At 52.3% G+C, this 23,142-nt stretch overlaps 1 protein-coding gene across 2 annotated transcripts; it reads right to left on the bottom strand.

Moving 5' to 3' along the window:
- Nucleotides 1–6,723: 6,723 nt before the first annotated feature.
- On the bottom strand, nucleotides 6,724–22,729 carry ASPHD2 (aspartate beta-hydroxylase domain containing 2). Of its 2 annotated transcripts, none has more exons than XM_032256712.1 (4): nucleotides 22,389–22,729; nucleotides 17,116–18,224; nucleotides 9,189–9,302; nucleotides 6,724–8,660 (listed from the first exon to the last, which is right to left on the bottom strand). In XM_032256712.1, the coding sequence occupies exons 2-4, from the start codon at nucleotides 17,999–18,001 to the stop codon at nucleotides 8,551–8,553; spliced, it is 1,110 nt and encodes a 369-aa protein (XP_032112603.1). In that variant the 5' UTR covers nucleotides 18,002–18,224; nucleotides 22,389–22,729; the 3' UTR covers nucleotides 6,724–8,550. The 2 variants fall into 2 exon arrangements, with proteins under 2 accessions (XP_032112603.1, XP_032112602.1); XM_032256711.1 differs by lacking the exon at nucleotides 22,389–22,729 and adding an exon at nucleotides 21,796–21,991.
- Between the last annotated feature and the right edge of the window lie 413 nt (nucleotides 22,730–23,142).

Genomic DNA, 23,142 nt, shown 5'->3' with positions numbered 1-23,142 from the left:
TACCTGGCAGGTGTGCCCCTTTCCTTCCTCCTTCTACCCTGCTTAGTGTCTGCAGTGAAGGTTCTGCTCAGAGCCCCAGGGCACTGGCAGCTGGAGCTATCCTCTCTAAAGCTTGGTAACTGTGGCCCAGAGACTGCAGAGAAGGAACACTCAGCCCACTGTCTTCCTGTTTTAATATTTCAGAGGTTTCCGAGGGTAACTCAGGACCTGGTCTATGCCACAGCCCCACGCCCATCCCCTCAAAATTAGCCTCTAAACATAAAGCGCCCCCAGAGTACAGGCCCAGCAATGATCAAGCAGCATGTCCCTGCTGGATTGGGCACTACGACCTCCTACGGCCACGTTTCCCAAGGGAAGGCAGTGTTTGCACGACAGCCTGTCCACCCTGGGCTTCTAGTTGACAGCAGTGCCACTGTCCATGATCCAGGACCACAGATTTTCTAGTGACTCTTCAGGGCAGATAAGGCTCTGTTTTGGCTCCGTCTGTGCCAGCCATCTGCCACCTGTGAACTGTGAGGATAAAGATCCCACGAGTGATTAATAGTGGTGTATTGGTCCGTTCTCTGGCTGCTAATAAAGACATCACCAAGACTGGGTAATTTATAAAGGAAAGAGGGTTAATTGATTCTCAGTTCTGCCGGGCTGGGGAGGCCTGGGGAAACTTACAGTCATGGCAGAAGGGGAAGCAAACACATCCTTCTTCACATGGTGGCAGCAAGGAGAGGTGCAGAGTGAAGTTCGGAAAAGCCCCTTATAAAACCATCAGATCTCATGAGAACTCACTGTCGTCAGAACAGCATGAAAGTAACCACGCCTGTGATTCAGTTACCGCCCACAACACCTGGGATTATGAGAACTACAAGATGAGATTTGGATGGGGCACAGCCAAACCATGTCAAGTGGCAGTCAGATTCCTACTGGGAAAGGACCCCCCAGAGGGGATGTTTTCGCCTAATCTAACTGTCCCCTGCCCTGGAGGGGAGCATCTAGGCCTCTGGGACCTTGTCGCTTTCACAGACAAAGGGTAGTAGCAGGTGGAGCCCAGGGCTCTTTGTTGAAGTTGTCCTGTCTGTCTTGCCTGTTAACCGCCTTGGGGTTCCTGTCTAATGTGGCTGAGATGCACTTCCCATGCCACCCAGTTACTGTGTTGGAAACACCCGCCCCTGCCCGGAGTGGGTGAGTAGCAGCAGGCCTTTCTCTGGTGTGAGCCACACACAGTCCACAGGCCCTGCGTGTGCAGCAAGCTGAATGACGGCCCCCAAAGATCAGGTCCCAATCCCCAGAACCTGTGACTGTTGCTGGATCAGATGCTTGCAGGTGTGGTTGAGTGAAGGATCTTGCAGTGAAGACATGATCCTGGCTTCTCCCGTGGTTCTTAAATGCCCTCACAAGTGTGCCTTTAGGAGAGGGGCAGGAGGAGGTTACTCACACGGACAAGAAGGCATGTGAAGATGGCAAAGACTGGAGTGATGCATCCGCCAGTCAAGGAATGCCAGCAGCCACCAGGTGCCAGAAGAGGTAAGACGTGGATGCTGTCCTAGAGTCTGCGGAGGGAGTATGACTGTTAACATAATCAGGTCCCGTGAAACTGACCGGACTTCCGGCCTCCAGACCCGTGAGAGCATGGGCGTGTGTTGTAAGCCTCTGGGCGTGTGGTCATTTGTTACAGCAGCCACAGAAAACAAATCTATCCTTCTGCAAACTCGCTTTCTCCTTGTGATCCCCAGCCCTCTTTCTCCCAGTAGCACAGAGCATGGATAGGGCGTGGGAAGCACTGGGGCCCCACATGAAGGGCGTTGCAAGGTTCCCATGGCTCGGGCACAGGGGAACCTTTAAGCAGGGGAGTGGGCCGGGCACCATGTCTCAACTGTATAATTCCAGCACTTTGGGAGGCCAAGGAGGGTGGATCACTTGAGCTCAGAAGTTCAATACCATCCTGGCCAAGGTGATGAAACCCCATCTCTACTAAAATTACAAAAACTAGCCCGGTGTGGTGGCACATGCCTGTAATCCCAGCTACTTGGGAGGCTGAGGCAGGAGATCACTTGAACCCAGGAGGTGGGGTTCCAATGAGCGAAGACTGCACCATTGCAGTGAGCCAAGCTGAGATTCATTGCACTCCAGCCTGGGCAATCAGAGTGAGACTCTGTCTCCAAAAAAAAAAAAAAAAAAAATGCAGTGACTTGAGCTGGTCCTCCTGAGGAAGGTCACTAGCTCCAGAGTGGAGGATAAGCCTGCCAAGAGTGGAAACCAGCAGGAGGCCGTGGTTGTCCAGGTGGGAAGGGGAATGGCTGAAGCAGAGAGGAGGCCAGATAAGAGGCAGACACGCTTGGCACAGATTAGGTTTGGGTCGGGGAGGGACAGGCCCAGTGGAGAAGGCAGCCTCGGAGATAGTTTGCCCTGAAGGAGCTTGCGGAGGGAGTGAGCAGGAAACCCACACTAATATTCACAGCCTGTGCTCTTGACACACACACGCCTGTACCAACCCCGGAACCCGCTGTTGCTCCTGGAGAAAGGACGGTGGGTGAGGGAAGCACTTGGCCCCTGCTTTGCTGCTTATTCTGACTACCACCCAGCTCTCTGTGAGGAGACGGGGGAGGGCAGGTGTCAGACCCACGCTCCGCATCCTAGCTGAGAAATAAAACATACTCTAGATCTTTCTTTCTTCAACATATTTGTTGAGTTCGAGAAGCTTACAGTGAAGATTTTAAGGGCTTCAAGGTGAAAACAGGACACCTTCTCTGTTGATCCAGGATTTAAATGTCCAAACCTGAAATTAGCTGTACTTCCCCTGAGAATAAAACCCAGAGAGTGCTTTGGAATCCTGTCAAGAGCCAGGAGGTGTTTTATGATTGCCTATGCATGCTGAGGTCCAAGCCGAGAGTTCCAACTCTTCTCCCTGGCCCTGCCTTCCTAGCGGCTGGGTCAAGCACCCCAAGGAAAGGGTTGTGGGGCTTGGGCGGCTGCACCCATGGGCAGGAAGAGACGGAGGCAAGTCCTCTACTGAGTGTGCCTCCTTCCTCCCCACCCAGGCTGGGCCGGCTCCTGTGGCTGTGGCCAGGAGCACATGGGCTTTGGTGTCAAACAGCTGGGTTCAAATCGCAGCTCTGCAACTTTATACTGGAAGTCGGGGCAAGTCGCTTTTCTTTCTCTGAGCCTCAGTATCCTCTTCTTTAAAATGGACAGGAGAAGGAATGTATATAAGGACTTAGCCTATCACGGGCCCTCAGAAAATGGAGTGCCCTGTTGAGTGTTCTGAGAAGGCAAACGGCCTCCTGGGACAGGGAGAAAGACCCGGGGGGTGTGGCGGGGGCGGTCCTTCTGCATGCTGAGGAAGTGAGGCCTCGATGTGTGTCCAGACCGCAGAAGATGCGCTGTGCTGCCGGCCTGGATACTTGGCGTCCAATTCCAGTTCGCCCTCCAGCCGGCCACGTGACCTTGTTCACGTCAACAGCCTGCTCTGAGCCTGTTTTCTCATGTGTTAAATGTGCAGTGGACAAGGATAAGGGATGGGAAGGAACCCCGTAGGGCGCACAGTGCCCTCTGTGCTCAAAGAAGCAAGTGCCCTTACCTTGAACTTGGGGGTGGATAATGCATGGGGCATGGGGAGACATGGAGAAGGGCAGGTACCCAGAAGTTAGAAGCAACGTGTGTGCCTGGGAAAGAGGCGGAAAGTAAACCAATGCCCATGTGTGCCGCCTCCCGCCTCCTAATGCTGCAATCTGCTTGAGTATTTTCCCTGCCATCTGTCAGCAGTTCTAAAATATGTGGCCTTATTCTGTCCTGTTCCCTGTGTTTACATCTGGTTAGCAAGATTCGGTTGGGGAGGTAAATGTTACGGAAGGTTGCTGGCAGCAGGCACGACGGTCCTCAAAGACCTCATTTTGTGCTTACCCTCTGCTACTCATATTTACACAATGTAAACACGAGTGGCAGGATAGGGTTAAAAGCAGTGGCTGTCAGCCAGCCATGGTGGCTCACGCCTGTAATCCCAGCACTTTGGGGGGAGGATCACTTGAGGTCAGGAGTTCGAGATCAGCCTGGCCAACATGGCAAAATCCCATCTCTACTAAAAATACAAAAAGTAGCCAGGCGTGGTGGCGGGTGCCTATAATCCCAGCTAGTTGTGAGGCTGAGGCAGGAGAATCACTGAGGTGGAGGTTGCAGTGAGCCGAGATTGCGCCACTGTGCTCCAGCCTGCGTAACAGAGTGAGACTCTGTCTCAGAAGAACAAAAACAGACAATGTGTACGGAGCACCCCTCCGATCCACCCAGACCACGACGTAATAGTATCTTACCGAAACCTCACTTGACGCTCACAGAGCAGATTAGGGCCTTTGGTGGCAAGGGATAGAAACCACAACGCAAACTTGGCTTAAGAATAAAAAGCGCATTTGTTGACTCCTGCAACAGAAAAGTCCAGAGGTAGAGCTGGTTTCTGGCAGAGCTATGTTCAGGACTCACGTGGTCTCCACAGCCGTAGGCCCTGCTTGCCTCCGTGGGTTTCTCTCTCAGCTTCTTTCCCTTCACCGCCCACCCAATGAAAAGTGGCCTTTTGCAGCGGTCCCAGCAAAAGAATTTGGATCACGTGCCCAGCCCTGACCCAAACTCACAGCGGCATGGAGTTTGGAAGACTGATTGGTTAGATCTGGGTCATGGGTCCAGCCCTGGAGACCCACGGACTGAGCATGGGGATGTTAGGATCTTGCAAGAGGCCTATCAGGGTACTGTAGGCAGGATAGGGTTAAAAGCAATGGCTGTCGGTGGTTCAATCACAGCACTTTGGGGGGCAGATCACTTGAGGTCAGGAGTTCAAGATCAGCCTGGCCAACATAGTGAAACCCCATCTCTACTAAAAATACAAAAATCAGCCTGGTGTGGTGGCGGGTGCCTGTAATCCCAGCTAGTCGCGAGGCTGAGTCAGGAGAATCACCAGAAGGTGGAGGTTGCAGTGAGCCGAGATTGTACCACTGCACTCCAGCCTAAGTGACAGAGTGAGACTCTGTCTCAAAACAACAAAAACAGTGGCTGTCCTCTAGAGACCAAGGTTAGGTGGCCTGCCCAGTGTTCGACAGGAGCATAGCCCAGAATTTCACCTCCAGGCTGACTGGTTTCAAAGACCTCATCATTCTTCCTATTCACAGCAGCGACCCTCAGCCCGAGCCTCACTTTAGAATCATGACCAGAAATGTTTAAAACAAGGACCCACGCCTGGACCCCACTCCCAGTGCAAAGAAAAAAGATGCTTTGGGAGGGGGTGTGGGCACTGGGATTTCCCACAAGTTCCCAGGTGACTGCATCGTGCAGCTGAATGCAAGGACCAGCACACCAGGCTCACTCTTCCTCTCTCCCAGGGTATGCTACGGAGCACTCGGTGTTAGTGGCTGTCACCAAGGACAGAACCCAGACAATCTGGCGGACTCTGGGGGCTGATGAGCAGATGCCTGGGAAAAAGGGTTTGGGATCGGAAGACTTGGGGTGTGACCTTGTATAAACAGTGACTGGTCTGGCCTTGAGTACACAGGAACAGAGAGAGCCTGAGGCCAATCCAGGCTGTCTCGGGTGGAAGGCAGGATTCCCGTTTGCAGCCGGCTGGCTCCCCTTTCTCACCTTGAGCCTCCAGAGCTACAACATGTAAATTAGCTTAACAGTTGCCTAGTTGGCAATGCACACTTGAGGAGGGTGAGAAACATTGCGATCCCAGGCGAGTGGCGCTCTTCTCTTCCGCTCGCTGTGGCAGCTCAGCAGCCCAGCCAGGACTGCTGGCTGGAACCCCGCCTGCCAGCAAAAACACCCGGCAGCCTGGCTGCTCCGGGGCTCCTGGCTGGGAGACCCCCTGTCTCCCTCTCTTCTAAAGGGGAAAAAAAAGAAAAATGTAGCTACTGAGGGACATGCTTCTTCCTTTGTGATTAGACACAGGCAGTTGAAATTAGCCACTGGCTTCTCTGGCCACACCCACTGCTGCCCTGATATATTTCCCATCTCTTCCCTTCCTCTTCCACTGTTTTTCTAATCTGCTGTGGCAGAAAGGGAGACAACATTGTCAAGTACCCTTTATAAGCCAGGTACTGCACATACCCACAGAGGGGGAACTGAGGCTGTGAGAGGCTCAGGGACTTGCCCAAAGTCACGAGGGTGCAAACTCTTGACATGGAGTCCTGAATCCTCAGCTTCTCTGAAGCCAGAGTCCTTGTTCTTTGCCCAGTTTGACATCTCTTGCTCCCTCACATACCCTAGATTGCTCTTGTGCCCTCAACCCACTGGTCCTATCACTTTGGGACATTTTGCTTCATTCACTATCCACAATCCTAGTGACCCACCTGTCTCTGTGACACGACTCAAAATACAAGAGCCTCAAAGTCACTGCCTGCTTCTGCCTGCCAAGTCTTTTTTCTTTTTTTTGGACAGGGTCTTGCCCTGTCATCTTGGCCGGAGTGCACTGACGCGATCTCGGCTCACTGCAGCCCCCGCCTCCCAGGTTCAAGTGAGCCTCCCACCTCAGCCCCTCAAGTAGCTGGGACTACAGGTGTGCACCACCACACTCAGCTAGTTTTTTGTTTTGTGGTAGAGACAATGTCTCACTATATTGCTGAGGCTGGTCTCAGACTCCTGGGCTCAAATGATCCTCCCGCCTCAGCTCCCCAAAGCGCTAGGTTCACAGGTGTGAGCCACCAAGCCTGGCCTCAGTCTTTCTTTACAACAGACAACCTCACCACTTCACTCTGGTTTTCAGCAAGATCCTTTATTTATCTTCCGTTCCCCAACCACGTCACAGGAATGCAGGTAGCCAGGTACCTGCACGTGCTGTCGGTTTTGTGAACACGGAGCAGAGCAGTCAGGATGTGTAGAAATCATGCACCTCAGTGATTCTTTAACAAGATACTTAATGAGTAAAAAGACTTCAGGTGTGTTTGAAATGTCTGCCTTTTCCCGCATTCTCATCGCTGACAGGTATCTGTATAGACATTCCACTCAAATGTAGACGTGTCCTCTGCACACTTGCTAGGAACTGCCTGGTGCATTTCAGATCGTGTTTTCTTTGGACAGCTGTACCTCTTAGAAGCTGCTGGTTTCCATTTGGATCTAAACACTGGACCTGTACCTGCGACCAGCTTTATATTCTAAACCACTCCTCAGCTTTATAAATCTGACACCGCCCATGATACATTATTCAGAAAAGGCATCTCTAGTGTGGCTGGCTGGCTGCGCTTTCACACATCAGCTAACACAGGCTATTTCTAGACTGAGTGCCTCAAACTGGTCTCCTGGGACCTTTTCCTTTGGGAAGAGAGCTGCGTGTTCTTCACAGGAGACCAGCAAGCCAGTACGGTGACCACGGGTTGTCGGGGTTTGCGGGTTCTTCCTCAGGCTGGTCTCGAACTCCTGGGCTCAAGCCATCTTTACTGACACACTGGCTTGGACCCCCATCACGCAGTGCACACCTTTGTGCCGTGACAAAGACACAGGGTCAATCCTTCCACTATCTCCGAGTCTAGTGTTTGAACATTTATGTACAGACAAATAAATGAAAAAAAAAAATCAGAGGCAACAGAACGCCAAAGCAAAACAGAAACTTTGGTCAGATCGATTATTCCAGTTTTGCCAGAGCAAGGCTTTCCCCGACGGTCACTGGGTGAGCGCGGGTTTATGCTACTCCAGCTCCTGACAGCCAACCTGGTGGTCTGAAGGTGCATCACCGCGGACTCAAAAACAGCTACAACTGGGAATTTTCCAGGCCCAGTTTGGCAGTAGGGTTTCTGTAGGCAGTGAGGTAAGCGGATCACACGTTCCGTGGCTGATGTGTGTGAGCCGCAGCTTGGCGCTGAGGGACACCAGCTTCAACTTTGCGGGAAAGCCGCGTTTAAAGAGTCCCACCGGCTGAATGCTTTTGCCTTCCAGGGACCTGATAAGGTTTAGGGTGAGGTGAGCGATGGTGACGGTATCCCTGGGCCTGGACACTGTGCGCCACCCTGACTGTGTGTCTGGCAGCCTCTTCACCCAGCTACTGAAGCCAGTTGGGTGTGGGGGCCACAGATTCTCCCCCTGCCCTCAGGTGGCTGAACGGTCCCCTGTGTGGCAGCCTCAGAGGCCGAGTTCTCCAGCTCCCTGGTTTGCAGTTTTCAGTTGAGTTTTTTTTTTTTTTTTTAAGATGACCACAAGAAATTGTACATTATTACATTCAGACAAATAACCATTTAGTTACTCTATTTCAGAGCACTGAGAAAACCAAGTAGCAACATAAGACAACCTACAAGGCCACTAAGTCTCTGGTCACAGAATCAAACGAATGCGCTATCAGGCCAGAAAGGAATCTCTGAAGCAAATGATTGGAAGGAAAAAAAAAAATCGAAGGAAGTACAAGCTGAAAAGTTTCCATTTACAATAACCAAAGGAAAGAGAGACCCGACATGATATAAAATCCCAGTTCAGAGCTTTCCGCGGAGGCAGGTTTCCAAGCCTGGAATCATAACACAGGTGGAGGCTGGATGTGACCACAGTCTGCCCAGGCCCCGCCTCGCCCCCTCGCTGACTCCAGCATGGGAAATAGTCTCATCGTCCTGGAGCAAAGATGAAATCGAGGGCCTGCCTTTCGGCCGCTGCGACGTTTGGATGCCACAAATCCACCATGAAAACCACCCGCGGGCCGTCCTCTGCTGAACCTGGGGGGAAGGAGGGGTGAGAGGAGAGGTTCAAACCACCCTGGAGCCAGGACCCAGGATCCAGGCAGGGCCGAACCCGACATGCTCAGCTTTGGGGGCGGGGACGCATCCTCTCCCTCAGCTCGGATCAGACCACCTCCTCTCTAACTGAGAAGAGACACATGGCTTCATGGGCTTCTGAGCAGTGTGGACAAAAGGAAATGGGGAGATGGAGGGATCTTTAAACAGGAATTTTTAGGACCGTGAAACTATTCTGTATGATGCTGTCATGGGAGGCCCGTGTCATTATGCATTTGTCAAAATCCAAAGAATGGACAACACCAAGAGCGAACCTGAATGTCAACTACGAACTTTAGGTAATAATAACGCATCAATACTGTATGTGTGTGTCTGTGTTCTGGGGTGATATGAAGGTGGCTGCTTGGTACTTTCTGCTCGGTTTTTCTGGAAACCTGAAACTTCTCTAAGAAACAAAGTCTATTCAGTGAAAAACAAAACAAAAAGGAAACGGGAAAGGCAGCCACCCACCTTCATGGAACGCGGCATGCAGGAAAGAGTCGTCAAAGAGAAGGCAGCGCCCTTCTGCCCAGCACTGGGGCTCTCCCCCGACCACCAGCTCACAGCCATTTGGAGTTTTCAGGCCTTGTAGGAAAACCAGAGAAAGGAGAGTGAAGGCAGGCACGTTTCAGGGAAGGCCAGCAGGCAGGGGTGACTTGCCTTGAGAGCTTCTGGCTTCCAAAGCACCTGACCTGCCTCACCCCTCTGGAGCTGGGTTGTGCTCTGAATTCACATGTCCCTGCAAAACTCCTGTGTTGAAACCTGACCCCCGAGGTGACAGTGTTAGGGGGTGGGGCCTTTGGGAAGTGATCGGATCATGAAGGCAGGGTCCTCATAAATGGGAGTAGCACCCTTATAAGACAAGTCCAGCCGGGCATGGTGGCTCACGCCTGTAATCCCAGCACTTTGGGAGGATGAGGCAGGTGGATCACGAGTTCAAGACCAGCCTGGCCAAGACGGTGAAATCCTGTCTCTACTAAAAATACAAAAATTAGCTGGGCATGGTGGCACACTCCCGTAATCTCAGCTACTCAGGAGGCTTGAGGCAGGGAACTGCTTGAACCCGGGAGGTGGAGGTTGTAGTGAGCCGAGATCGTGCCACTGCATTCCAGACTGGGTGACACAGTGAGACTATGTCTGAAAAAAAAAAAAAAAAAAAAAAAGACAAGCCCAAGGAAGCTTCTTTACCTCCTTTTTTTAATTTTTTGAGATGGAGTCTTGTACTGTTGCCCAGGCTGGTGTGCAGAGGCACAATCTTGGCTCATTGCAACCTCCACCTCCCAGGTTCAAGTGACTCTCCTGCCTCAGCCTGTGGAGTAGCTGGGAGGTACTGGAGCAGCTTACAGGCACCCGCCACCTCACCTGGCTAATTTTTGTATTTTTAATAGAGATGGGGTTTCACCATGTTGGCCAGGCTTGTCTCGACCTCCTGACCTCAAGTGATCTGCTTGCCTCGGCCTCCCAAAGTGCTAAGATTACAGGTGTAAGCCAACGCACCTGGCCTGACATCTTTTTTTTTTTAGATACAAGGTCTTATTTTGTTGCCCAGGCTGAAATGCAGTGGCTCCACCATAGTTCACTGCAGCCTCGATCTCCGAGGCTCTGGAGATCCCCCAGCCTCAGCCTCTTGAGTAGCTGGGACTACAGGCATGCACCATCATGCCCAGCTAATTTTTAAATTTTTTTTGTAAAGATGGGGTCTTGCTATGTTATCCAGGCCGGTCTCAAACTCCTGGCCTCAAGCTATCCTCCCACCTCAGCCTCCCAAAGTGTTAGGATTAGAGGCACGAGCCACTGCACCTGGCCACCTCCTTCCATGATGTGAAGGCGCAGTGAGAAGGTGTCATTTATGAACCAGAAGTAGGCCCTCACCAGACACCAAATCTGCTGGCACCTTGGTCTTGATCTTCTAGCCTCAGAGCTATGAGTTCTACATTCCTGTTGCTTATAAGCCACCACCTAGATCCTCACTGTGCTCTTGGCAAAAATCCATTCCTTCACTGGCTTCATCTATTCTGGGTCATGGATTCCTGTGATGAAAGTCACAGATCAACATTTGCACTATACTTTGGAGACTCCTGAAGCCCAACCAGGGGACCTCCAGAAATCAAGGGAGGCTGGGTTTAGAACCCTGCCTTGCCTAGTAACTCTGTTCACTGTAATCTCACCTCGAGGACTATCTCAGTTGCGATTAAAGACGCAAAGGCTCACAGTGTTCTCCTCTTTGGGTTCTAGCCTTTTAATCCATTTTGAGGCTGGAGGATGGCATGCTCTTCATCTGGCCACATTCTGGGACACTGGAGGACACTCCTAAGGTCATCCTTGAGCTTCCAGAGGAAACAGACTGGCACCTTCGTAAGAAGCTGTATGCTTAGCGGGTGCAGCGGCTCACATCTGTAATCCCAGCACTTTGGGAGGCTGAGGGGCAGGCAGATTGTGTGAGGCCAGGAGTTTGAGACCAGCCTGGCCAACACGATGAAACCCTGTCTCTACTAATAATACAAGAATTAGCCAGGTGTGGTGGTGCACGCCTGTAATCCCAGCTACTTGGGAGGCTGAGGCACTAGGATTGCTTGAACCCAGGAGGCGGAGGTTGCAGTGAGCTGAGATTGTGCCACTGCACTCCAGCCTGGACGAATCGCACTACTGCACTCCAGCCTGGGCAACAGAGCGAGATCTTTCTCAAAAAAAAAAAAAACAAAAAACCATATGCTTCAAAGGCCAGTGGGCTCTGCCTGGAACACTGCCATGGCAGAGCTTCAGCCTCCCTTTCCAATTCAAGAGTCTACAGAAACACTTGGCCACCATCACTACCTTGATGCCCATAAAAGAAGGGGCCACTGTGGCTGTCTAATGATTTCAGAAGCGGCCGGGTCAGCCCAACAGCCCTCAGGAAGGCCCCCCAGGGGGAACCAGAGTCCTGGAAGAGGAGCTGGGATGGGTGGTGGTCTCATCTGTCTTCAGTGACTGTGACCACGATGACCCTGAGCTAGTTGGCATTCCCCTCTGATTTAATGTCCTTTAGCACAGAAATGAAATAGCTTTCGTTCCAGCAGCCAGAGTATTTTAATGTATTCTTTGAACCAGAAATAATGGTTCCAGGAAGTATGCTCAGAGTAATAATTCAAATAAAGAGGCCACATGGAGGAGAGAGAAGGACAGAGGACTTGGGGACAGATCACTGGTTCTGACCCTTATGTGCTGTGTGACTTTGGGCAAGTTACTCAGCCTCTCTGAGCCATACCCTCCTCCTCTGTAAAGAGGGGGACATTAGCATACTGAACCTTCCAGGGCTGCTATGGGACTTTTATCCTTGTTACCAATAACTGAAGGCCTACTGTGTCTTCCTACTCAGCCTTGTGCTAAAGGAACACTTTACAGACATCACTTCACCCACTTTCCAGATGGGGTAACTGAGAAGTTAAATGACCTGCTACAAAGTTACCATTTAGCATTGCTGAGTCTGCCTGGCTCCAGAGAGCAAGCTGTTATAAAACTGGACGCAATGATATAAATGCTAGCTGTTATACTACTAACGGAGGAATCAAAATGATTGTGCATTTTTCAATTTTTCTTTTTCTTTCTTTTTTTTTTGAGATGAAGCCTCACTCTGTTGGCCAGGCTGGAGTGGAGTGGTGTGATCTCGGCTCACTGCAGCCTCCGCCTCTAGGGTTCAAGCAATTCTCCCACCTCAGCCTGTCAAGTAGCTGGGATTACAGGTGGGCACCTCCGTGTCTGGCTAATTTTTGTATTTTTAATAGAGACGGGGTTTCGCCATGTTGGCCAAGCTGGTCTCGAACTTCTGGGCTCAAGAGATCCACCTTCCTCTGCCTCCCAACGTGCTGGGATTATGGGCATGAGCCACTGTGCTTGGATGACTGCTGATTTTCTTGTAGTTAATATGTGTGATGGTTAATAAGAAGTGTCAACTTGATTGGATTGAGGGATACAAAGTATTAATGCTGCGTTTGTCTATGTGGGTGTTGCCAAAAGAGAGTAACATCTGAATCAGTGGGCTGGGGAAGGCAGATCCACCCATAATCTGGTGGCACCATCTAATCAGCTTCCAGTGGATATAAAGCAAGCAGAAAAACATAAAAAGGCAAGACTGGCCCAGCCTCCCAGCCTCCATCTTTCTCCAGTGCTGGATGCTTCCTGCCTTCATATGTCAGACTCCAAGTTCTTCGGTTTTGGGAGTGGGACTGGTTCTCCTTGCTCCTCAGCCTAGTGTGGGACCTTGTGATCATGTAAGTTAATACTTAATAAACTCCCCTTTATATATATATATATACATATGTGTCCTGTTAGTTCTGTCCCTCTAAGAGAACCCTATTATAATACATTTCAACTGTCAATAGTACATTTCATTACATCAGCTGAGACTGCCCATTCTGACAGGTACCATGATTTCCCGCTCTGGTGAACAGCAGCTGGGGAGTCAGGGTTGTAAAGGTCTCAGATGGGCGGCCCCACAGGCTACGTTTCCTTTTGTGTGTGCCCCTACTGGCTAGTTCAGGTGGTGAAGGCCTTTCGGAATGGGCAATTCTCTGCAGGGACAGCCACCCAGGGGTTTCAGAAAGAAGCTCCCCTTTCTCTGGGCCACTAAATGATTCATCACCATGCACCATGGTGCGACAGAAAAATGGCCTGCCCTGCTGGCTTGACACCCCCCTGCTTCTCGTTCTCCACCTCCCCTTCATTCTGCTCCTACCCCCATTCCTGCCTGTTGCCCACAGACCGGTTTAGTTGGCAGAAGGACTCAATTCTTCCCTAAACAGATCATTCCAGTGGCTCTTGGGGACAGTGACAGGCCCACACATGGCCTCAATTAGTCCCATGCACTCCTCTATGCCTCAAGGTTTGCTGCTCTGTCCCTACTGAGCCCTGAAGGAGGCAGGAGGAGGGTAGAGAAAGGCTCTGTCCACCAGTGGCCCCACTTCAGGTGGCTGGCAACCAGGCCCTCAGGATGGGCAAGGGGGACATGAGCTGATCCACTGTTACTACCCAGCTAGACCACCTAGAAATCTGATGACATGCAGAAAAGAAACACAAGAGACTAATTGTGCTGCTTGAGCTGCAGTTTGCTGAAGATACTCATGCATTTTCATGGAGTATCTCTGCCTCCCTGGTAACATCTGCCTGGTGAGTTTCAGAGGTGGTTTTCTGTAAGTTTGCAGCAATGCAGTTGGAATACCCCAGCATTGTGTACGATGCTGAGTGAGGGGTGGGCCTGGAGCTGTGCTGTGGTCCCGTATGAAGTCGGGACTGGGTGATGCCGTCTCTAGAAGTGGCTCACAGCAGGGCTCGGCAAATATGTCTCGAGCAAACAGGCTGTGTTCATGAGGAGCAGTGGCTGGGACTTCAGTGGTCCACAGGGACAACTCTGTCAGTCACAGCTCAGGCAGAAGGCGGAATAGGAGAAAGCACTGGCGTTTCAAGAGCACGGTTCTGGAACTGCAGCTGCCTCCACCTTCGGCCAGGTAACCAGCAGAGGTGTGGCCGCCAGTTCCACACCAGGCTTATCCTGCTTCTGACCTCATTCTCTGTCAACACACAAGGTCATGTAAATCTGACACACCTTTGTTTCCTTCCTGGTGAATATTAATGCGGGTGTGACAGTGTAAAGAAGTAAATGCTGGGAAAACCCAACCAGGGAGCTCGCCCTGGCTGTGGAGAAGAAGCCACACCACAGTGGGACGTCTTCCAAGAAGGTTTCCTGCCGTCTGTTGGAATATGGAGGGCCTACTTTTCCTGGTAGGTACCTAGCTGGGCTGAGAAGGGAATGACAAGCCACAGGCCACAGTGTGGGCATGTTTTACACACACACACACACACACACACACACACCCCTCATGCATGCATGTCGTACAGATAAACAACAGGCCTTAATCTACAGGAAGCAAGCCCCAGATTTTCCTTGCTACCATTGCTTCCTACTCAACACACCTGTTTGGAATTCTACCACATCAGTCCTCAAATGCCCTTCCCTGCATGTCATTCTGAAGCTTTAAAACAATACAGAAAGGCAAACCTTTCAAAAGAAAAGCATCCCTCTCCATTGCCCACAGCCTCCATTTCCAAGCCTGGCATCAAGGCCCTCTGAGGTTTGCTTCCATCTGACCTGTCTAACTTCAGCTCACACTACTGGCCTCCCCAGCAAGCCTAGACCTGGCTTCCCCAAGCCCCAGGGGACGACTCTGCTCTGCTCCCTCGTTCCACCCTGGTGGCGCCTGATTTCTATCTGGGGATCCTCCGGTATCAGACCCACCTCCCCAGGGCACCCTGTCTGCAGCCGAGTGAGGCTTGGGGCCTCGCACAGCAGTTTTGCTAATGACTATCACTTAGATTAGCTTACTGTCCACTTAGATGATCATCCTGTCACTTAGATTAGCTCACTGTCCACTGCCCTCTACCTACCAAGCATTTTACACGTGACTTCCCACTCCTCAAAAAAGCCCGCAAATGGGAATCGTTATCTCTGTTTTAGAGAGAAGACGGAGGCTCAAGAAGGTTCAGAGCCCTGCCCAAGGTCACTCAGTACACGGGGCGAAGCCAGGACCTGAGTCCAGATCTATTTGCTTCCAAAGCCTGTTCATTTCCCACTGCTTCCTGGGGGCAGGGACCATGTCTTAGGGATCATTTTTCACATGGTCCAACACCGTCCTTGATAACAGCCACTAGCTCCCATTCATCAAATGCCATCACGTGCCAGGCACCCTGCCAAGTGGCCATGTAAGATGCCACTTATTTAATCCTCTCAACAATCCTGTGACCTAAATCCCATCTCCCCATTTTACAGATGAAGAACTGAGGCAGAGAGAGACTCAGGGACCCTGCTCGAAGTCTCACGGCTGACCAGGAACTTTACTCTTGAAGTTCCTACCATGTCAATTGCTCAAATTCAGTTATATTTCTTTCTTTCTTCTTCTCCTTTTAATGCAGTGACATCCTCCATCCAAACCGCACAGACAGCAGGAGAAGCAGAGCTGCTGAGGGTGAAGAGGGCTCGGGCCGCCAGCTCAAGCTCCTTCCCAGGCAGCCCTGAGGCTCCTCTGCAGAACATGGTTATGAAACTCCTGCTCCAACCCATGCACCAGGTTCCTCCTGCTGTTCTTCCTTCCTCCCTTCTGAAGCTGAGGCAGCTTCACGAACTTCCTAAAGCTGGACGCTGCCAAGGCTCTCTCTGCACCCTCTGATCTGGGATGCTAACCAGTGATGCCACTCACCAGGAATAAGGCATTCTGGGGAAGTATCTCCATGACCAAGATTTTGTTGTTGTTGTTGTTGTTGTGTGTTTTTTAAGAGAGGGTCTCACTCTGTTGCCCAGGCTGAAGTGCAGTGGTGCAATCTCAACTCACTGCAACCTCCACCTCCCGGGTTCAAGTGATTCTCCTGCCTCAGCCTCCCAAGTAGCTGGAATTATAGGCATGTGCCACCACACCTGGCTAATTTTTATATTTTTAGTAGAGACCAGGTCAGGTGGGTCTTGAACTCCTAACCTTGTGAACCGCCCGCCTTGGCCTCCCAAAGTGCTGGGATTACAGGCGTGAGCCACCGCGCCTGGCCCCAAGGTGTTTTAAGCCTGCTTTTATTGAATACTTGCTCTACTTTAGGCTCTGTGCATACATACTTTACAATACACGTTATCTGATTCAATCCTCAGGATAACTCTTTAGGGGAAGAGCTTTTTACCTCCACTTCCCAAATGATGAAATTGAGGCTCAGAGAGGTGAAGTGACTTGCCTAAAGTAGCACAGCTCATGATGGGTCCAAGATGCAAACAAAGGCACTCTAACTCCAGGCTTTGCAAAACCACCACACACACAGTACACATACGACCAATTTTCTCAGAATCGGAGTAAAACAAGCTTAGCACCAAGGATCATTTCATCCTTGATGACTGCAAAGGCACTTAAATATCTTTCCCAGCCTCCTGGGCATCATTACCAACCTGGGTAATCATTTTAACAAGTCTTTGGCTCTAGAACGACACTGTCCCATATGTAGCCACTAGCCGTATGTGTCACTGCTGTTTAAATTAGCAATTTAGTTCCTCAGTTACAGGAACCACGTGTCAAGCACTTAATTAGTCCCACGTGTCTAGTGGCTGCCATGTTGGACAATGACGATGGAGAATATTTCGGTCACTGCAGAAAGTTCTTTGCACAGAGCTGCTGTCAGAAATTAGGTTTGCAGTGATCACAAGATTTCTTTTTGACTCAATCTCTGCTGTCAAAATTGTTTACATGCAATTCATCCGTTTTTGCTAAAAGTGCAGTGAAGGATGTGAAAAGGCACGATTCTGGCCATTGGGGCTTTCGCGATGTTTTGACTCCCGTGAGTGAGGGGCTGAGCTCACAGATGCGCATGCCTGGAGACCCCCGTCCCTGCAACATACCTAAATGGCATCGGATGCGGATGTTGGTGGGTCCATAGTGCTCCGTTATCACGGTCCCAGGGCTCAGCACAGAGATGCACGCGTTCCCAAAAACATTGTTCCCAATACAGGTCCGAAGGCTTCCCAGCAAGCGGTACGTCCGTGGGCACTTCCTGCAGTTCCTGGGAACACAAACCCCCTGATTGACCAAGTAAAAGGTGAACCACTCCCCGCTGGGGGTGCTGTTCATTTTCCATCCTTGCGGGAGACTGCAGTTTGAGAAAGCTTTGTAGAGGGTCTCAAACTCGCACAGGATGGTCTGGAAGTTCCGTTCCAGCACTTCCACGTCGTGTTTCTGTGCGTCCCGGGAGAAGTAGGGCGTGGTGGGGAGGTCGGGCAGGAAGAAGACCTCGGGCTTCTGGATGGACGGCCGGCTGTTGAGGTACCGGCCCTGCTCGCGGATGCCCTTGTGGATGCGGCCCATGCCGGACCAGGAGTACCGCTTGGCGTACTCCTGCAGGTTGTGGTACAGCTTCTGGTTGAGGCCCTCGTGGTGGGTGCAGCGCAGGCACTCGGGGGACTGGCAGTACACGTAGCCGTTCTGCAGCCCGTTGGCATCGCCAGCCTGCATGAGGGAGTTGACGGAGACGTAGGGCCGGGGCTGCTCCCTGCCCACGTGGTAACAGTACCACACGAACAGGACCAGGAGGCAGGCCACGGTGATGACGGCGGTGGTGTCGCAGTCCCGCACCGACTGGATGCCGGTGGCGATGCAGTCCCTCAGGCCATCCAGCGACCAGCTCCAGGCCACCAGCCACTCGAGCGACATGTTGGGGGAGTCCTTACTGGGAGTGTGAAGCAAGTTCAGACAATCAGTCCTCGGGGGTCCCAAGGGCGCCCACACCATGCAGGTTAGCGTGGGGGGGAAGGAGCGGCTGGGGCAGGGGGGGGCATGGCGGCCACCGATGCTCAGATCCTGCCAGGGGTGGCATTGATGAACGACAAGGTTGGCCGTGCCCACCGCTCCACTTCCGGCAAAAGTCACTGCAGTGGGGTTGAAGAGGCTGGTTTTTGTCACATCATCAAGTGCCGCTGGCCCCTGTGAAAGGAATTTTTTAGAAAGACCAAACCTGGGATGGAAAAAAAAAATCAGCATCAATTTTACACCTGGAACAGTCCTCAACTGAAATGTAACCTGTTAGGTCATTCTGCAGGATCCTGGGTGGTGGAGGTCACACTTTGCGATCTTGCGTATTCTCTCCCCATTCTACTGTCACCCCTCATTTCCCCAAAAGGCCAGTAGCATTCCATCTGCATCAAGTATTGCTTGTAATTACAGTGGCCCCATCTTTGTACCCTCCATAGGAGGTGCTATTATCCCCATTTTACAGATGAGAAAACTGAGGCCCAGAGTACTTACATAACTCACGAGAGTTATACAACCAGGGCAGGGAAACAAACCCTATCTGACTTCAAGGCCCACGTCTATCCGTTTTGCTGCGCTCTTTCATCACAGGTACGTAACCAATGCTCATACTTCTGTAATCACTGGACCTTTTATTCAAAAGAATCCTGGATTCAAAAGCGTCTTAAAAATGGCAAAGGGACTTAACAACTGCATATCCTCCATTTCACTTTCTGTTTGCAAGCATTTCTTCATCCTTATTTCATCCCTGGTGCCCTTCTGACAGAGTCTGGGCTCATACCAAGTTGTAAGAGGAAGTGGGCACTCTGGGGCCACGCCTGTGACAGACAAAGGGCATTTTCTGTCTACCCACGTGGACACTTCCTACGGGCCTCACCCATGGGGTCATGAAAGGAAAACGAGGGAGGTATAATGAAAATAAAAGCCCTGCCAGGCCCCTGCCTCAGTTTCCCACAGCCAAGAGCATCTCCAAAATAGCCAGAAGTACTTTGCTGCTTACCTAGCCGGGGGTTAGGGTCAGGGCCTGGGACCTTCATTGTCCTAATATCCTAATATGACCAGGGCCTGAATGTCATGCTGCCTAAGTCTCTAAAACCACAGCCGTGTTTCCCAGCATTCTCCAAAAGCCTTTGTTCATCCTGCTTCTTCTAACACGATGAGAATGGCCAGGTCTGTGGTTCTACAAGTCTGATACTCAGGGAGCATCATTTAGAATATTCCTTCATACTCTTCCCTCTCACTTCTCTCTCAGGAATATGGGAGGGCAGCTTACAAAACGGAAAAGTTGTGCCCTCCCTTTTCCCTGGGGACTAAATGAGGCCTGAAAATTCTTGCAGCACAGCAGAGAAAAGCCCCAACTAGAGATGGGCCCCAAGAGTATTCATCCCAACCTTGGGGAGATCACTTCTCCTCGGCCTCAGTTTCTTTATCCGTGAAATGGGTTGAAGCTTATCTCACGTGATGAAGATACATGGTGGGGGACGGACAGTACTCAAGATCACATCACAATGAGCACCCAATATGTGCAGGTGATGGTGAGGATGGATGGCATCCCATAATGAGTAGCCAGCATTCCAAAGGTGGGGCCTGGGAGAAGGGTCTCCCAAGACTCAGATTTCCAACAGTTAAAGGTAAATCCTGGACACCCTTGTTGCCTCATATGTCAAGTGGTTTTTTGGTCCCCAGACTTGCTAAGCTAAAAATGAAAGGGAAACCTGAGGTGCTCATTAACTGCCTACTTGCTTCTTAGCAGTTTCGGTTGAATAATCACTTGACTATAATGTTTAGTAAGTAAAAAACACACATGCTGAATATTCATGGAAATTTTTTATGTTTCTAGGAAAAATACAAGAGTAGGGAGGTTAGAAGCTAAGGTTGTTTTTTTTTCTTTCTCACACATTTTCAATTTCTTCTCAGATTCAGGAGAAGAGGAAAAGGCTCTGACTTACTGGAGGTTAAGAAACCCCCTCCAGCCCTGTTTCTCTCCTAGTTAGACCATAAACTGGCAGCTGTTACCCCTTTAAGAAAAGGGAAGAAAATCTAGATGCAAGATGTTTGTTTGCAAGCCACCTCCCAACCAGAACCCGAGTTCCCGAAATTCAGTGTGAAACAATCATCTATGTGACACCAAGCACTTCTACTAAAAGGATTTCCCCCATCCCTGAGCTAAATCCCTAACTGGAACTTTTCAGCGGGGGCTGTCAGGAGGAAAGGTTTTCCTTAAATGTTCTAAGAGTGAGACGGTGATCATTTACAAAGGACCCGTAAATCATTAGTTCCCATCAGCCCTGCTAATCGCTTAAGTTGAAGTCAAGCAAAATGCAGACACAGAAAACAGGGAGAATGATGGAGAAACCTCTCCACGGAGCACTCCAGCCCTTACCCAGCCATGAGCCCTCCCTATGGCTGAGCTGTAAGCAAAAGGAAGATGTAAATAATCCTGAATCCCAGCTTCGGACCCTCTTCCTGAGAGTATAAATAGCACTGAGAGCTGAGGTTAGGACTTTTCATAGCTGTCAGTCACTTTTAGCCAAAATATGCCAATAGGCCCCTGCACCCGGAGGTGGATTTACAAGCTCAAAGCTGAACTGTGACAACAAAAGAAACGCTTACATTGGTAGAGTGACTGGCAGTTTATTAAGCATTGCTTCAAACATTGAATCCTCACAGCTAGCCAGTGAACTCCCCATCTCCCCAGTGGAGGGGGAGGGAGATTCTCTCCCCCCACAGCTCCACGCCCCAGTGACCACAGTGCCTTCCAGCTTCCTTCACGCATCTGTTCATTGTCATCTGTGTTATTTCTGTCCTCATCAGGGATGGGACATTTCACTACAGCTCTGCACTTTAATCATATGCAACTCCAGATCTTCCAGCTCAGTTGGCTCTGGGGGATTGAAGACAAATCCATGGCCAGTTGGTGAGCAAGTCCAATCTTCTGACACCACGAACACCTGGGAGAGCCGGTCTCAGGCCTGACCAGGTCAACCTAGTGCAGATATTCATTCCCAGAGGCTGCCCAATGCCAAAGAGTGTCTGCTCACCCTCAGGATGAAGCCAAGTCACCCTGGAAGACCCAGTGAGCAGCAGAGCCCTGGGCAAAGTGTGTGATGCAGGTCACCCTCTCCACACAGGAGCCAGAGAGCTGCCCTGGGGCCAGCCCTTCTCAGGCGCAGACCTGGGGACCTTCCCTCCTCCTCTCTTGGCTAGCTTTTCAGCACCCACCTGCCCTGGAGAGTGGGAAAAGAGGGGAGGGCTGAAGATGGGTTAACACAGATGGTGACCACCAGGAGGTCAGGGCAGGAGGGGGATGGGACGATGGAAAAGTGGGCGATCAGATCAAGATTGTGGAAGGAGGTTGATGGCGCCTGATAATTCGTGGGACAGGAGAGGAGGGTCACCACGTGAAATATGGGAAGTGGGTGACGCCGAGGGCTGCGGGAGGAGGAGGAGGCGGAAAAAGAGGGGTCACAGGGGAGGAGGGAGATGGAGGAAGGGGCCACGACGGGGCAGAGAGAAGGAGGAGGAGAAGCAGGAGGTCTAGGGAGGGTGATGCCGGGCTCCGAGGCGGCGGCGCTCAGCACGCACGAGCGCTGGCCTCGGCCGGGCCGGGATGCGGGCGCCCGGGTCCCGGAGCATCCTCGGCGGGGGCGGGGGCGGGGGCGGGGGCAGCACCGGGAAGGGAGGGCCGCGGGCCTGCAGCCGCCCGGCTCCCGCCTCCAACCCCTGCCCGGCCGCGCCGCCCTCCCGCCCCGGCAGCCCCCGGAGACGAAGCTTACCTGCGCCCGGGCGGTTGCCGGGACCCAGGAGACACCGCCGCCCGAGGGCGCGGATCTGCGGACGCCCCCCTGCCCGGAGCCGCGGAGCCGCCGCCCGGCCGCTGCCCAGCCCACGCCGCGGGAGCCCGAGCCGGAGCCCGAACCCGAGCCGCGCCGGTGCCCCCGCCGGTGCCGACGCCGCGCTGCGCTCCGCGGGGCCGCCGAGACCACAACTCCCACAATGCCGCGCGCGCCGGGCTGCCGGGGGGCGGAGCCTGCGGGCGGGGGCGGGGCCTGCGGGCGGGGGCGGGGCCTGCGAGGCGGGGCTGGGGACCACCCCCTACACCCGGCACCTGCGCTCGCCTTGCGGGAGGCTACCCGAGGCCGGGTCCGCAGCCGCTCCGGAGGGTCCTGGCACTGCGCCCCGAGACGCAGCGCCCCCCAGCCCGAGGGTGCGCGCAGGCGGCGGCAGGCGTGCTCATTCATTGAGAAGGGCTCGCGGCGCTTCCTTCGCTCTTGCGTTTCTCGCTCTGTGTCTCTCTTCCCCCTCCCTCTGTCTCTGTTCCTGAGTTGCCTTCGGCTCCATTTCCTCCTTTTCTTTCTCTTTCACTTACTCCCCTCACTTCCTCTCGTCCTAACGCCTTCTTTCCTTTGTTGATGGACTCAACACACACTTCTGAAGCCCTCAGGCACTTGGAATAAAACCGCAAATCAAACCAGATTCTTAGTCTCATGGGAAACTCATTCGCTCAGTACAGTAATGATGGGCCAGCCTGGGACCCCGGCCCTGCCTGCTGCGCTGAGCGTGCGCGGTGAGCGCTCAGGCCCGCCCTGCCCTCAGAGAGCCACAGTCCAACCAGAGGGGACCATCACCCGCGGGTAGGGTTCAGGAGGGGAAGCACAGGCAGGACAGTTGTCTGTCCAGCGGCCTGATGAGCTGGGAATGGAGGCCCCAAGGAGGCTGCTTGGAGGAGGTGACGTTTGAGCTAAGACCTGGGGGAGACAAGCTAACTGTGGCTCTGGGATGTGATAGGAACGCCAAGGAAACTGCATGGGTGGGTTCTGGGAGCATAGAGTGAGATGGCCCGCCCACAATCCATCTGCCTCTGTCCCAGATCCACCTCTCCTGTGTCCCAGAATTTATCTCTATCATGGCCCAGAAGCCACCTCATGTCTGTCCCAGAATCAATCAATCATCCTTATCCCAGAACCCACTTGGTCCCTGTCCCAGGACCCACCTCCTCCCTGTCCCAGGACCCACCTCCACCCTGTCCCGGGACCCACCTCCTCCCTGTCCCGGGACCCAACTCATCCCTGTCCCGGGACCCACCTCCTCCCTGTCCCGGGACCCACCTCCACCCTGTCCCG

Source organism: Sapajus apella, unplaced genomic scaffold, assembly GCF_009761245.1.
Source record: "Sapajus apella isolate SASKATOON/1434 unplaced genomic scaffold, GSC_monkey_1.0 scaffold95, whole genome shotgun sequence".
NCBI lineage: Eukaryota > Metazoa > Chordata > Mammalia > Primates > Cebidae > Sapajus > Sapajus apella.
This window is presented reverse-complemented; position numbering and strand designations above follow the sequence as displayed.